We start from the raw sequence: 17,131 nt of genomic DNA on the forward strand, positions 1-17,131 counted from the left end.
AATGTAATGACCAGGGGGAAATCAAAAATGTTCGCTACATAGAAAAATTTGCTATATGGAAGTTCATTAAAGAGAGTTCCGAATGTATTTACTGTCTAACTTCAGACTCACACAACGAGATTTTCTTCTTCCTCATTTACCCCTTCAACTTCTGTTTTCTGAAGCAACCATCCTTTATGCATATTTCCATAAAACTACAGTCTACAGAAATTCTGATCTAATCTGAACAGTATCATTGGTTTTCTTAGCCTTCAGCCCATGTATGGTAGTAAGTACTATAGGTTCAAATATCCTTTGTTTGGAATTTTCATTAAGAAAAAAAGGTATCTGTAGAAAAGGCATGCAGCAGAAACTGAATGTATGTGAGACAGAGAGTGGAGCAACTTTGTAAGAGATGGGTTGTTGATTAACCTTTCTGCCAATCATGGTGCTTGAGAGAGGTTTTGAGGAATCCATCCCACATGTGGAAGCTGTGTGCAGTAGCACACTCTTTGAGTAGACTGGGGTTCAAGTCCCTGACTACTAAGTACGGTCGATCTGCCAACCCGCACTGGACCAGCGTGGCAGATTATGGTCCATTTCCCTCAGCATGAATTGTTGAGGAGGCTTCCATCCTGCAGTGGGTTGATAATGGCTGCAGTTTACCTTTTTTGTTTTTACTGTCAATAGCAGTTCAGAAGAAAAGTAATGCTGAGAGGGAAAAATAAAACTAAGTTTTTTTTGATACAGAATAAGCAAAATTTGTTAAGTACTTATGCCAACAAGAGAAAATAGAAGTCAGTGTAATTTCTGATAGAAATATGTAATCCTGTCTAGAATGATGCGTGTCTCCAAAGACGAGCAAAGCAACAGTAATAATATTTCGTGAAAAATAAGAGTGCTGAGATTTAGAAGGATTTAAGTTAATCCGGAGTGAGGGTGTTGCGAAATCTGACAGGGCCTCTCAAAAATAATGCTTCTGTGTTACCCTTTAATTAATGATTAAAAATCTGAATTTTTTCCTAGCTTTCTAAATATGGTAAAACTTTTACTGCAATAATTCCTGATATTTTTTTTTTTTTTTTTTTTTTTTTTTTAGGTTTCACAGAGTAATTAGTTGTGAGCACCTGTTAGGTTAAGTTTCAAGTTATTGTGTTTGTTGAAAGTTCGAGATTATTTTATTATTTTTTTTGCAGTTCTGTAATATTGACAAATGCAAAGTACCTTGCATTTGTCAACGTTAAACTTCAATTACCACTTCTCTGTCCATTAGAAATTAAGCCCAATATGCCTTAGTCAATATCTTTAAAAAATATAGAAAATAATAGCGGAACCAGCATTAAACCCTGTGGGACTCCATTAATAATATTAGTCCACAAAGGACAGTGCCCACTGATAACCACTCTGTCTTCTTCCCCTCAATTATCTCTTTATTTATTGCAGAAACCTGTCCTTTGCCACACTGCTCCAATTTGTATAGCAATCTTTTATGTGCAACAGTATCCAAAGCTTTTCTGAAATCTTTGTATATGATGTCAAAATTTTTTGCATCCAGTTCCTTTGTTTTTGTATAATGTTATCCAATCAAATTGGTCAGAGAATACCTCCCTTTAAAAAATCCATGCCCCGACTGCAGTATATCTACATTACTTTTTTAACCAGCAACTCCATTATTTTCCCTGGAAAGGAAGTCAAGTTAACAGGTGTGTTAGCTTGCCTCCTCTAAATCTAGGGATTCTCTCATAATCATGGATAATGTTTGCTCACCTCTTTTGCTGCCTCCTGTAATATAACTCATTTTCGTCTTTAATTATTGCTTTCATATAAATGAAGATGCAGAAACGAAACACAATATTCACCTAAGATGGACATACTCTGTGGGAAGCAAGATATGTAGGTATCAAATTTCACACTCCTAATAGTCTTTTTAACTTAAAAATGGACAAAGCTAACAAATTCATCTCAATATTTCATGTAATTTTTTGTAATTTTCAGAACTAATTTTTTCTTTTTTTTTTTTTTTGAAAATAATAAGTGATAAAAAATATAAAATAAAAGTAATAAAAAAAATGAAAAAAATATTTGATAAAAAACAACAATTTGGAATTCAAAAGTACATCACCAAAGGTGTCAAGACTACTATTCAGGATTTCAAAGAGGACATACTAAAAGTTATAATGATATAAGTGTGGTTCAATAAAGAAATGCCCTCACTTCCACATATCACAGTCATGATATCTTGTGTGTAGCGTCATACATATCTCTGTACTAAAGGTGTAAAATTTCAGCCCTGTGTCTTAATTTGTTTTTCTCTTACAGAGCTGAACGTGTGACAAAGTAGCATCATGGACAAAGTTGAAGCCAGAGCTGTAATCCAGTATCTTTTCTTGAAGGGGAAATCTCCTAAAGAAATCCACGAGGAGATGACTGCTGTATATAAGGATGAAGCCTCATCCTATGGCATTGTGAAGCACTGGCATAGACAGTTTAGGTGTGGTCAGACATCAGTAGAATCCGAGCCCATTCCAGGTCATACCCATTCAGCCATTGATGATATCATGATCAGAAAAGTGGAGTCGTTAATCATGGAAGATTGCCGGATATATGTGCGTGAATTGTCCTAGGAGGTGAAGATTAGTGTGGGCTCTGTCGAAACAGTCCTTCATGACCAACTCATTTACGGAAATTGAGTGCAAGATGGATTTCTTGATTATTCACTGGTTTCCAGAAGGCTGATCGACAACAGAAATCACAAGAGTTGTCTGTGCCAAAAAATTGAGGAAGACTTTTTCTCTTGTCTGATCACTCAGGATGAAAGTTGTAATGACCCTGAAAGTAAAAAGCAGTCCATGGAATGGCAATATCATGTTTCCCCCCCCCTCCCCAAAGAAGGCAAGGGTCCAAGCATCAGCAGGAAAGGTCTTTCTGACAGTGTTTTGGGATGACAAAGCCGTGATAATGACTGCCGAAAGGTAGAACAATTACAGGTGCCTATTATGCCAACTTACTCACAAAATTACGGGAGAAAATCAAAACGTGTGTGTGGCATGCTGTCTAAAGGTGTGAGAATGCTTCAAAACAATGCCGCAGTTTATACTTCTGAAATTGCAACAACATAAGCAGCCACTTGTGGATATGAGATACTGCCCCATCCAGCCTACTCACTCGATCTTGCACCAGCAGACTTCTTCTTGTTTCCTTCCCTCAAATCATTTCTTCCGGGGCTCCACTTCCCTGACAATGAGACTCATTTCTGCAATGGAGTCATGGTTCAAAGACCAACTTCACCACTCCTACAAAAACGGTATCCGTAGCCTCATCCATCAATGGGAAAATTGTGTAAATCTGTACGGTGGCTGTGTAGAGAAGGACTATACTCTGTTCCCAAGAATCAGCAGTCTATCACCTCTGCAGTTAGGTCAGGAAAATTCTTTATTGAACCACCCTCGTATATGCACTGACATTGAGCCATGAGGTTGAAGAAATATACACCATCATTATGGGGCACTTCATTGCTAAAGTTGGAAAGAGACAAAACAGCACAGAATGGAAAACTATAGGAAATTTTGGAGTTGGTGAAAGAAATGAAAGAGGTGAAAGACTTGTGGAGTTTGCAGAATCTCAATTAATGTCAAGAGTGAACAGAAAATGGACATGGAAGAGATTACAAATGGATTAACAACTAATAAAATCGACTTCATCCTCACTAACAGAAGATACATTGTGAACATTACCGTCTTGAACAAAGTAAATGTTGGAAGTGATCACAGCATGGTAAGATGCACACTTGATATAGATGTAAGAAAAGAAAAAAAACTCTGACTCAAGTAAATAATACAAAGGTCTTTGAGATAACAGAAGAGGAGTAAAAGCAGTATGTACTGGAACTTAAGAACAAGTTTGAGCTTCTGCAGATCTTTGAGGACAAAGTTATTGACAAGGAATACACAACTTTTTGAAAGTGATAAAGCCTGAGAAACCTATAGGTAAAAAGAAATCCAAAGAAGAAAAAATTAGTCAAGAAACACTAGTCATGATAAAATGACAAATAAAGTGCAAGATAAACACTGACAAGGACAAAATCGAGGGTACTGAACTATGCAAAGCCATTAGAAAGAGACTCAGAGAGGACATAAGGAGATTAAAACAAGAAGAGAGTAGAACAAGCATTAAGGGAAAACAAAGGACCTATCAGCAGCCATGAGCAGTAATACAGAAAGAGAAATGATACTGAATCTGAAGAATAGTGATGGTATACTTGTAAATAGCAGAGAAGGCATAATTCAAATTGCAGAAGACTACTATAAAGAATTATGTAAGGAGCGAGGGAATGATACCAGCATTGGGGAAGATGAATCACAAATTAGCAACATGTACGACATACCCGATATCCTTCCTGATGAGGTAGAATATGCATTGAAGAAAATGAAGGATCAGAAACCATGCTTAACCAGGACACAGAAACTGGCAAGACTCTTCACAAAATACATTAGGAAAGGCGTGATGCCTAAGGAGTGGAATAATGCAATTATAATTTTGCTGCATAAGAAAGGAGATAAATCAGAAATCGGAAATTATTGACCAATTAATTTGTTGTTCCACATCTACAAGTTGTTCACAAGTGTCATTACTAACAGAGTAGAAAGAATGTGTGATGAGAATCAAACGAAAGAGCAAGCTGGTTTTAGGACCGGATTCTCAATTATGGACTACCTTCACATAATATTGCAGCTAATGGAGAAAGCAAATGAATATAAAACACCATTATGCCTGGCATTTGTGGATTAATGAAAAGCATTTGACTCCATACAGCATAAGGCAATGTGTTATAATTCATAACTGGGTTGTCACTATTGTAACAGGGTACTTGCCCACCCTACTCATATTATGCCGCCGTACACCAACCGTATTAAAATTGTAGTTTTGTACTGTTTAAAATATTGAAATGACTAGATAGAACAAATAAAGTTTAATTGAATAAATATACGATTACTATGTATAAAATAAAATATAAAATTAAACTGCAAGATACTATTTACAATGAAATATATTTACAATAAAACAATTAAAATACTAGATGATAAAAGCGCTAAAATATACCGTAGCTTTCAAAGGCATCCGCCTCCTTTTTCAACAGTAAGGTTTTATCGTACAGCACATCCTTAAATATCAGCAGGCTCATGCTGTCAGCATGTGGTTCCACAGGAGCATGGGCAGTATTCTCATGTGTGCTGGAACCGGAACCGAAGTTGCCCACCCACCGATGATGAAGCCTACCAGCTTTGAAATGGTGCCGTCTGGGTTGGTGGTGCCCATCTGAGGAAAAGTAACAGTAGTCTTCTCTACCAGAGAAGCATTACTTATTCGAAGTAATGCAATACCTAAGCAACTCGTGAAGGTATTCACAATATGAGATATAATAAAATGATGCATACATACTACCTGGGTAGTAGAAATGATGGAAATGCATTAACTATGCTTAACGGCCTTTTCACGTTTCTTAATGTATTATAGTTTAGATAATTCAATTTATTTAGCCTCTAAATTCTATTATATGTTATATTACACCAAATTATAGTATTGGTTATTCAACCTCAAAATTGATTTTGCCATATTGCATATTGATCATCACAGAAATAGAGAATCCCCTAATCACTGTTCTATTTTAAATTTTGGTCACCTAGATTGTGGGTAAGCAATGGGTATATATCTTAATAGGATTATCTTACTATAATCTTCCCCATAATATTATAAAAATACGATATATATAAAACAGACAGTATATTTATTGGAAAACCAAGGTTTAGATAAAGGGATGAGATATTAGGGTGGAATGCCAAATAAAGGATTTTATTCTTGCTAGTAGTTTTGGATCCAAACATTTCGATCCTAAGATTTGAAACAGTGATCCACCCATTATGCAGCACTCCCTTTTACATTCTTATAATGGCAGATGATAAATGGCTGAGAATTGGCATTACATACACACAGAGAGAGAGAGAGAGAGAGAGAGAGAGAGAGAGAGAGAGAGAGATCAAGATCAAGATCAAGTCCTTATGCGAGTTACCTAGAGAACCACTGACATTGAATGAAAATGTATTTTGAAGGATCATTGATGAGGAAAAGATCAGGACTATCAGTATGTGGTTAGGATTGTCTGGTATTCTGGTATGTAATGCACAAATTGTGTAAGGTGATTACACTGAAAGGACAGAATTCATGGGATATCTGGTTCCTGGGCAATGTGACACTGTTACCCCTTCTCACTAGTGGACGAACCCACCGCTTGGCAAGTATACCTGATACTTGGCAAGTATATCATCCCTCTTTCAAATACTTGTATACAAGTATACAAGTATTTGAAAGAGGGATGATAGTGGATACCGACGCATGGGTCAATCGCGGAGGTCGTACAGAAATTGCACTATCCCTGTTCGACAGTGTCAAGTGTGTATCGGGTATATGCCATTTCCAGAATAATATCTCATCATGGACAGCGCTTTGGCTGAGAAAGGTGTGGATAAACATGGCATTGACGTCTGTCTCGCATTGTTTCAGCCAACCAGAGAGCGACAGTGGCACAAATCACTGCCGAATTCAATGAGGAAGGTGCCAGAAACATCTCCACCAAGGCCACCAGGTAATCATTAGCCACAATAGGTATAGAGAGCTGCTGACCAACCAGAGTCCCATTGTTAACACCACAACACGGGACTCTACTCCTCAACTGGGCGAAAGAACATCGGCACCGGACCTTTGAGGATTGAAGAGAGGTCTCCTGGTCCGATGAGTCCCATTTCCAGTTATTTCAAGCAGATGGGAGGATATGTATCTGGCGGAAACCACATGAAGCTGTGTACCTGTCATGTCAATAATGAACTGTTCAGGCAGGTGGACAGAGTCAGTAATGGTCTGGTGCATGTTCAACTTGCACACATTGGGACCTCTGGATATATCTAGATTCATCTCTGAATGGTCCAGGTTACGTGTCCATCCTTGCAGACCATCTGCATCACTTCATGGTCATCATGCACCCACAGGGCAATGGGCTCTTTCAGCAGGACAATGTGCCTCCCCACAGAGCCGTGGTGACTAGAACATGATTCGAAGAGCATTCCGCAGATTTTATCACCATGGAATGGCCTCCCTGTTCACCGGACATGAACCCTGTGCAGCATCTTTAGAGTGCTGTGGAAAGGTCCGTTCAAGCTTTGGATCCTCCACCCAGAAATGTGATGAAATTATGGACAATGCTGCAGCAAGCATGGATGGAAATACCTGTAGAGCACTTTCGTGAACTAGTGGACTCAATGCCTCACCATGTGACTGCCCTTATCCAGGCGAAAGGTGGGCCTATTCGTTACTATGTAGGTATCCCATGATTTCGGTCCACTCGGTGTACTGGTCTGAGTAATTAGAAAATTAAAGCCAGCTATAGTGTGAATGAACATTAAAATCACCAACGAAAATTACCTCATTGTTAGGAAACTTAGATTTGAGAAAGTGGAGTTTCAAAAAAATGTAGTCATAAGTTCTGAAGGATTTGTGTAGTTGGGAGAATGATGGAGGCAAGAGTTGAATTTTACAGAGATGTGAGGGGAATTTAAGCAAGAAAGAAGAGCAAAAGGAGAAGGAGATTCCAGATTAGGAAGTTTCTGATATCAAAAATCAGAAAATCAAATTGGACACATGCCTAAGAACAACTTTTAGAGCAAAAGGAATCATAGGCTAAACAATTAGGGCTGTAAAGATGAGTGATTGTTAAGGTAACTGATAATTGAAATTCTTTTAGAAAAAAATAAGAGGGACTTGGCAGATTGTAGGTGGAAATAGAGATCATTGAAATTAGAACCAAGATGGCATATATTTGTGAAATCAAGAATTTTTTTGGGAGGTTTAGGTTTTTTCACAGATAAATTTGGTTTTTGTTTGACCATTTATGAACATTGAATAGATAAGGTAAAAGTGGTGGGGGAGGATGTGTATAAATTGATGAACTAGATAGGAGTATTTACTTAATACCTGTGACCATTATTTGTTATTAGATAGATTAATTTACTTTTTATTATTTGTGTAGTATCTGATTGGTGTGTCAATCCAGTGTGTATAACTAAATCTATATGTTATATGTATATTTTCTGTTAATTTTCAATTTTGTTTTCTCTCCATAGAGTTCTGTAGAGCCAATGCAAGTTGATGCACCACCTGATGAAAATGAAGCACCAGAGGAAGAGTCATATATAGTGGAAAATCCAACTCTTGTAAGCATAGCTAGAGCAAAAAAAAAGCAGTGCTTTGTTCATATACTATAATTATGTTTTCATTGAACTTTGTAGATTTTTATCTAAAATGCATTTTTTTATTATTTAAAGTGATGAACTGCACTTCTGAAGTACCTTTATCAAATGATATATACATCATTTTGAAGAAAAACATTTGCCTCAACTATCACCAAAGACACTGACCCATGGTTTATCAGGAGAAGGATACAAGCAATAAATGAAAAATTCTTTTGACCACCCTCTTCAATACTTTTCTGGATTGGGGAAGATCTGTCTGCACCTAAAAAAAAAAAAAAAATGCCAATACATTAGCAGAATCATTCTCTATAATATATCTGCTTCCACCTACTCTCAGTGCAGCAAGGCAGATGCAGAGTGCCACAGAAATAACTTTTTCGCACATCTTTCACTTCCACACAATTGATTATTCACTTTAACAGAACTTAAGGAATATTTAATTAAATCTTAAAATAGCATTGCAGGCCAAGATGCCATTCATTACATTATGCTAAATAGTTACTTGAAGAGGACTTAAGTGCTCTGCTGATTTTCTGTAATTGGATCTTCTCAGAAAATGTTTATTCTCTTTCCTGGCACCATTCTTTCATTCTTGCCCTGCTAAAATGAGACAGAGATGCTTCCATGGTTAAGAATTATAGACCAATATCTCTTACAAGCTGCATGGAAAAAATTTTGAGAGAATGGTTCATATGAGGCTTATATGGATCTTAGAATCATAGAATCTTTTATCAGATCTTCAGTATGGCTTTCGTAAGAACAGATCAACTCTCGACTTGCTTGTCAAAGCTGAATCCAACATTTCCAATGCCTTTGTCACAAAACATCCAGTCATGGTCAACTTAGATATCAAAAAGGCATTTGACACTACCAGGCAACATGGTATTATTATGGACCTTTGCCATCTAGGGCTTAAGGAGCCATTCCCTGAGATAATTCAGTTTTCTTCACTTGTGTCCTTTTTTTTTTTTTTTTAGTATTAGTATTAGTAACGGCCGTATGGTGCAAGAAAGCCTATGGCTTATGCTGCACCAGCCAAAAAAAAAAAAAAAAAAAAAATCCGAACAAAACAATGATAAAAACAAAAATTAAATAAATAATAATAATTAATAAATAAATAAAAATAATAAAATGAAATTAAAAATTAAATAAAAAGGAAATTAATCCTATCATCCTATGCGCTTCCCTTACCCGAAAGTACTAGCCTTTTCAGATATGCTATCAAAACATACTGTCTACATCTCACATTCAGAAAGAATTACTACAGAGATCTTACTCGGTACAACCTTGTTCACAATTCGAGTCAACAGCATAAGACAAGACATCCCTAAAACTGTTGATGCTTACATTTATGCAGATGACCTCACCATCTCCTACTGGTCTCAAAGCATGAACATCATTGAATATTATTTCCAATTTTCCATAAACAAAACTGAATTCTGGACCTCACACAATGGATGTTGACCAGCAGGACAGAAATCTACCACCACTGACTTTTGTAAGTGATGTGCTCTCCACCCCGATCCTGAATTACAGCTAATCATTAGTCCAAAAACACTAATTAATAGCATCAGCTTTCTGGGCCTGGTATTGGATAGCAAGTAAGTTTCCAAGCACATATCGCTCATCTATGAGCTAATTGTTTAAAGCAGTTTAACATACTTTGGTCAGTCTCAACCATGTTGTGGGGAGCTGATCGGTACACTTTACTTCACCTTTACAAGTCTAATCTGTTCGTATATGGTTCTCCAGTATATGCCTCAGCTGGAGAAGCACATTAGAATGGCTAAACGACATCTATTACAGTGCTCTGTGGACAGTCCTGAGAGCATTCAGGACTTCTGCAGTTTAAAGCCTTTATGTTGAAGTGCATGATCTCCCATTACACCTTTTGAAGAAAAACATTACTATCCCACTATGCTGCCAAGATCCAGAGTCTCCCATCACATCTCAGTTTTGAATACCAGTATAATACCTGTTGGGATTCCTCTTATGATAGTAAGCCAATTGAAAACCAACCTGCGGCACTCAGACTTAGAGAAATTCTTCAGACATGGAATGTTGATTTAAGTAACGTTTTTCAGGACACAACTCTCTCTGTACCACCCTGGTTTCACACACCTGCTTCTCATGATCACCACTTTCACTCATGGGGGGCAGAATATTTTATCTTCCTCCAATATCAGACAGTTGCATGCAGCTCACACTACTCTCAGTTCCAATGCCTGTACAATATACACAGACAGATCAAAAACTGACACTGTGGTAGGTGCTGCAGCAGTTTTTCCTTCATTCACAATTACAACTTCATTACCAGCTGAATGCAGTATCTTCCATGCCAAACTGTATGCCATAAAGCTAGCACTTGACCAGATTGTTGAACTTTCCATTTCACATGCTCAACTCTATATTGACTTTCTTGGTACAGTCTTTGCCATAAAGGGAAACTTCTCTTCATCTCATCTCACACTGAAAATGATTCATTACCAGTTACTTTCCTGCAGTGAGTCCTGTTAATCAGTAATGCTTTACTGGATTCCACAACATTTCATGATTCCAGGAAATTAGAGTGCTGAACTTGCCACTAAACAACCTTTTCCCACATTCTCACAGTAACTTCAGGTTCCTTATACAGATTACAAGCCTATAATTCATGAGGCATGTTATGTTATGATATGTTTGTTGTTGGTATTACTTTGCCAGATCTGGCAAAGTAATATCAACAACAAACTACTAGATAAAACAAGATCCAAAGTTGTGGCTCTCCAGATTCAGATGAAAAAAACGAGAAGTGGTTTGGCCAGACAGAGAATTAGGCACACACTCATCTTGCGCACTTGTTTTTATTATTGGGAGAAAATCCACCCTAGTGCACGTTGTGTCACATTCAACTCACAGTGCATCATTTTTTTGTAGACTGTCCTCTTTACTCATCCATCCACTCTAGCACCTTTCAATCACTCTGCAGATTGAACAAAGCTCAGATTTTATCCAGTGTCCTTGGAAATCAAGCCAACATAGAAGAACTCAACATAATAGAAGCCTATTGGCCTATATGCATCAGTATAATTCAGTAACTATAATATATTAAATAAACTATTAAATGTTCATCAAGTAAGTAATTTTCCTGTAGTCTGAGGCTCTCAGCCCTAAACCGTTTTTAGTATATTAAGTAAATACGAACTGACATAATTTGCCCTCAGTAGCCCTTGTGTTGTTAAACATCATACGAACAACAGCAGGTCTTCCCTAAAATATTTAATTCTATCTTCACCTTGGCTTCTCTCATCCACTCTACTCTCACACTATAACATCACATCACCTTTTCTTTGGTGTTCCTCTCAGTCATTTGAAGTCTATCATCAGTTTTAATAAGTTGTCCAAGGTAGATTTAGGAATTCACTCTCTCATTCTCTTTCTCCTCCAGGATAAAACAATTTGGTGTTATGTCTTCAAACAGGCCTATGGGGCTGGGAAATTCCATACTGCAATAATTAAAGACAAACACCAGCCAAGGAATAAAAAAAAAAATTCGTGTTATATTGTTGTTCAACATTACTTTAGTTTTACTAATGTTAATTCAAATATTTAACTTGAATACTGACTCAGTTCTTTTTGTTTCATCTCTGCTGTGTTTTGGGGTCAAAAGGACTACAGTGAAACTTCCCTTTAACGGACAGCCATGGGGAATGAAAATGTGTCCGTTAGAGAGGTGTCCGCTAACAAGAAGTCTGAGGGAGAAAAAAAAAAAAGAAAGAAAGAAAAATCGTTAAACGTTTAATGTAAAATTAAATTAAAATATATACAGATTTTGAACAATATTTTTGTAAATAATATACAATTACATACACAAGAGATAAAGAAAAATCGTTAAACGTTTAATGTAAAATTAAATTAAATTATATACAGATTTTGCACAATATTTTTGTAAATAATATACATACAATTGTGCTATGCATATTATGACTTTATCTTAAGAAAAATACATACAGTAATCACTTATTTTCTTCTGCACCTTCTTCCGGCCGATAATTTTGTTTTCAACATTTGTTTGTAGTGAAGAAACCATCGAAAGTCCTTCAGTATCTTCTTCAGCGGTGAAAAACATTTTTAAACGATTGATTTGTATGAGCGCTTCTTCTATTTTCATCGGTGGTTCGTTGTTAATATGTTCTTCGACAGAATGACCTCCTCCCATTTCTTCATCCTCATGAGGAACTTCTTGAAAAATATCGATGATAATGTCGTTGATATCTAGAGCACCGTCTTCTGTAGTGAGGTTCGAGTCTATATCTTTGTAGCCAGGGTCACTTGTAGTGGAAGTATCGTACATTATCAATAGATGTTGAAGTTCTTGTTCTTCTTGGTGCTCCACATTGCTGTTCACAACTTCAATTTTTGCGTTTGAGAAGCCAGACTTTACAAAACAGTTCACGACAGTTTGTTTTCTAATTGCGTTTACTGAAGAGGAAATCCATTGAATCGCATCTAGGATGCTGAGTTACTTTGCAAGGTCACTCGCACATGTTACATCGTTCATGTTTGCAATGAGATGTCTTAAAACATGTTTTCTGTAGTGAAGTTTAAAATTTTTTATTATCCCTTGATCCAAGGGCTGACACTCTGCAGATGGTGGCAGAAAAACAATTTGAATGTTGGACAATTCAATGTGCGGGTGAGATGCAGCATTATCCACGAAAAGAATAATTTTTCTGTTTTGACGAATCATGTTTTGGTTAAAGTGACTTATCCATTCGCTCATGATATCTCGTGTCATCCACGCTTTTTTATTAGACTTCCAGTCAACATTCAAAAGATTCAACTTTATGCCCTCGAAACAACGAGGATTTTGTGGTTTTCCTATAACAAGAGGTTGTTCAAAGTCTCCCAGCATATTTGTACACAATAGTACGGTCAAGAGTTACTTAGAAATTTTTCCGCCCTGGCACTTTTTGTTTTTAAGACTCATTGTTTTTTCTGGAAGAGCTTTAAAAAACAACCCTGTTTTGTCACAGTTGTAAATATCCTTAGCTTCAAAATCACGACATAAATCTTCCAATTTGATGGTCCACTCTGTTACAACCTCAGTATCAACAGATCCACCTTCACCACTTACGGGTTTCCAAGAAATGTTATGCCGAGTTTTGAACTTGTCTAGCCATCCCACAGAAGCTTTGAACTCATTTACTCCCATAGATTTCGCAACCTCCAAAGCCTTTTCCCTAATAATAGGCCCATTAATGGGAATTTTTTTAGCACGTGCGCGACAAAACCACTCATACGTAACATTGTCAATTTGAAGTCCAACAGTTTTCGGAAATGATTTTTGAACCTGATCATTTCCGTGTTGCCAAAATTGCTTGAGCAGTTCATTTTTTTCTTTAGGATGTCGCTTACCTGCGTCTTCCCGATTTTGAATTTTGCAGCGAGATTGCGAACACTATTTTTTTGCCAATCATATGCATTAATGAGTTCGACTTTATCTTTTAAAGTTAAATGTTTACGAGAAGACATTGTGCACTTCACACAACACTGAACAAAACTGAAAACTGAAAAGACGAAAGGCCGACCGTATTCCCCCCCCCTGCACACACCGAATTCATCAGAAGTTTTACACGTGCCTTAAAATTCTTGAAAAGGGGTTTAGAACCACAACGTAAATCTTGATAAAATTCAGAGAATCGGAAATAGAAAATAAACACACGATTGAGGCAATACGTGGAAGAAACGTTCCTAGAAAAAGGGCCGTGAGCTCGCCCGCTATCCGTTATGGGGAGATCAAATTAAGTGCTAATCTAAACGAAACAGTGCAGATTGCCTGCCCGCGTCCGTTACAGAGAATGTCCGCTAGACAGAAGCTGCAAACACGTTAAAACCAATAGAGGTCAGTTGGGGAATTTGAAAATGTCCGTTGTAGAGAGATGTCCGTTAACGAGAGCTGTCGGTTAGGAGAAGTTTCACTGTATATCATTGGCAAATTGTAGAATGGTGCATTAAAATTAGTGGTACTTCCATTGATTTTAATTCTTACCTCTTTCCATTTTAAGTCATGAAATGTCTGTTCCGGTGTGATTTTAGAAAAGTTTTGGTGATAACATATCTCCTTATCTAATTCCCCTGTTTACAGAGGTGGCATAATCATATATATATTTCAAAGTTTTGATGTTTGTTTGTTTGTTATTTGGTTTTTTGGAGCATTAGCAACTAAGGCCATATTGCTCCAGGAATATGTGGTGGTCATTCCCTTGACCTTTCCGCATCCTCCGTATTTGGTGGTGACGGGCTCGAACCCCGGTCTAATCAAGAAGTGTGTGCTACGCACTGCTGCTCCTTCCCACCAGTTTTGTACATCAAAACTGGTGCCTTTTATGGAGGCACCAGTTTTAATGTACATTTTTTTTTCTATATCCTGCATCTGCATAGGGATCAACAATTCCTGGTCTTAAGGATGGACCTGTTTTTATGTTTTCCTGTTTTAGACAAATATATAATTATTTGTTAAGCTCATTGAGCATTTTATTCTTTATTTTTATTTTAATAAATTCTGTTAGTTTCAATGCAGAGAATTGTCTTCTTTCAAAGTTAAATGAGGAATTCAATAAAAATAGTTGATCTTAATAGAATCATTTCAATAATTTATTTTTTGTAAGTACAGTAAAACCCCATAAGTGTGGCATCTAGGATTCTGAAATTCTTAAATGTTTTGAAAATTTAGTTGAGAAGATAATAAAAGTTAATCTAGAAATTACTCAAGTCTCCTGCTTCAAGTGCTGTTGTTTTTACTGTTATAAATTATTTGTATTATATTAATACCCCAATGAGTGTGCTTTGTGTGTGTTGTACATCAAAAACAGTAAACCTTATAAATTTAAATATTTAATATTTTGTATTCGGTGCAAATTTTCTACTAGAATGGTATTCACTTTCAAGCTCCATCATTAATTATATTTTAATTGGAAAATTATATCCATATGAAGAAATTTGTGACAGCACTATGTGTGTTATCAGAAAATTCCCAATGCTATGGTAAGTTTCCATAGAAAGATTTAATAAAGACACTTTTCCATATGAAGGTATTTTAATTAGTTTATTGGTATGCAAAGGGCACTTGGTATGCTTAGAACAAAAACAATCCAAATAAATAAATAATAACAAAATTCAGTAACTAAATATTTAGTTATAATAATGTTTAGTTATTGGGATTATTTGGGAACTAATTGGACCAATTGTCCTTTGCATACCAGTGAACTAATTAAAATACTTCACATGGAAAAGCGTATTTATTAAGTCTTTCATGTTTAGTAGTACTTCACATAATGTCCTCAAGTATAATTAATGCTGCAGTTTCCATTATTTTTCTTTTCTTTACTACTCTGAGATTTGTCCATGAAGTAGTTGGGATTTCTTTTTCTTTTTTTCTCTTTATGTATAACAAAACTGTTGTTTCTAATGGTGTTTTTTTATTAATTTGTCTGTTATTAATTTTTGTACGTGGGGGACAATATAATTTTCATGTGTGTATATGGTCATGAGAAACTTTATCTCGGCCTCTTGAAGTAGCATGTCTCCCAAGGTGAATCACACTCCATGTTTCTTGTAATTGTGCATTCATTTCTGTGTACTGGGCTTGCTAATTTAGTGTATTGGTCCCCGTGCACAAAAATTAACATTATTTTTCCATGGTTGCAAAGACAGTGGCCGCAAAAAAATTTCGATGAGCATCATCTTACTAAGCCTTAACTAAAAAAAAAAAAAAAAATGCACACTTTTAAAAGTTTTTATGATATTTATTTCGAATAACAATAGCTGTCAGTAAAGAGGCAATGAGAGAGAGAGACATTCATTTCTGTGTACTGGGCTTGCTAATTTAGTGTATTGTTCCCCGTGCACAAAAATTAACATTATTTTTCCATGGTTGCAAAGATAGTGGCCGCAAAAAAATTTCGATGAGCATCATCTTACTAAGCCTTAAGTAAAAAAAAAAAAAAAAAAATGCACACTTTTAAAAGTTTCTATGATATTTATTTCGAATAACAATAGCTGTCGGTAAAGAGGCAATGAGAGAGAGAGACATCAGGTATGAAGAAATTTGATTAATCAGCTAATTAATGAATTGTCAGATCATATATGTAGCATGAATTTTTATATGTATATACTTAAAGCTCTATATAATGATCCCGTAGAAGAATGAGAAAAACGGTCGTTATATTGAAAGGATGTTATATTGATCAATTATAAAATTAACAACAAAACAAGTAAAAGCCTGTTTTTACAGGCTTTTACTTGTTTTGCAAAAACAAGTAAAAGAACAAAAACAAGTAAAAATTCTACTAACATTCTACAGTATTACACAAGAAAATTAGGCTTCATACCTATCAAGACCTAACAAGAGAATTGCTTCATGCTTTAAAATAATTCATAAATAACATGCAGATTCGACGGTAGAGTATGTTTTAAAAGAGAATTATGAAGCTTTGCAAAGCGGTTATTTCATTTTTGCAGCTAGGCTGCTCTTGAAAACAATCGATGTGCAAGTTCTAATCCTTGTTAAACATCTTTCACTGAAACTCCTTGTTCAACCACTGTAAGTTGCTCATCTTCAGAACTACAAATTTCAGAAGATTCTATTATGTCTGCAATGAGTTCATTTGTGCATATCCTGAAACATTGTGTCCACATCCACTTCTGTGTAATCTTTGAAGCTTAAGTTTTCCTGTGCATTTAGGTGATGACACATACACTCAAATGTTTCTTCCCTATTATCGGACTGTTCTTCGCAATTAATAGAGGAAGGGGCTTGCAAAACTTCACACATTGCATCATTCAAACGAGTAAATCCAGCATGTTTGAAG

The 17,131-nt window shown here is 36.2% G+C and overlaps 1 protein-coding gene across 6 annotated transcripts in view; it reads left to right on the forward strand.

Moving 5' to 3' along the window:
* Nucleotides 1-17,131, forward strand: part of CSN1b (COP9 signalosome subunit 1b) — a 400,996-nt gene that overhangs the window by 43,676 nt on the left and 340,189 nt on the right. For 5 of the 6 annotated variants that reach the window (XR_016547831.1, XM_090387802.1, XM_090387801.1 and 2 more), the window contains exon 2: nt 8,151-8,240. Coding sequence is in view for 5 of the 6 variants with exons in the window: in XM_090387802.1 (XP_090243928.1) it covers nt 8,151-8,240 (90 nt within the window). In the remaining variant the exon portion in view is untranslated. Of the gene's footprint in view, nt 1-1,812; nt 1,873-8,150; nt 8,241-17,131 lie in introns of those variants that run through there. The other variant, XM_090387804.1, reaches the window with a different exon arrangement.

This window comes from Mastigoproctus giganteus, chromosome 13 (genome assembly GCF_048544385.1).
Source record: "Mastigoproctus giganteus isolate SK-2022 chromosome 13, ASM4854438v1, whole genome shotgun sequence".
Lineage (NCBI taxonomy): Eukaryota > Metazoa > Arthropoda > Arachnida > Uropygi > Thelyphonidae > Mastigoproctus > Mastigoproctus giganteus.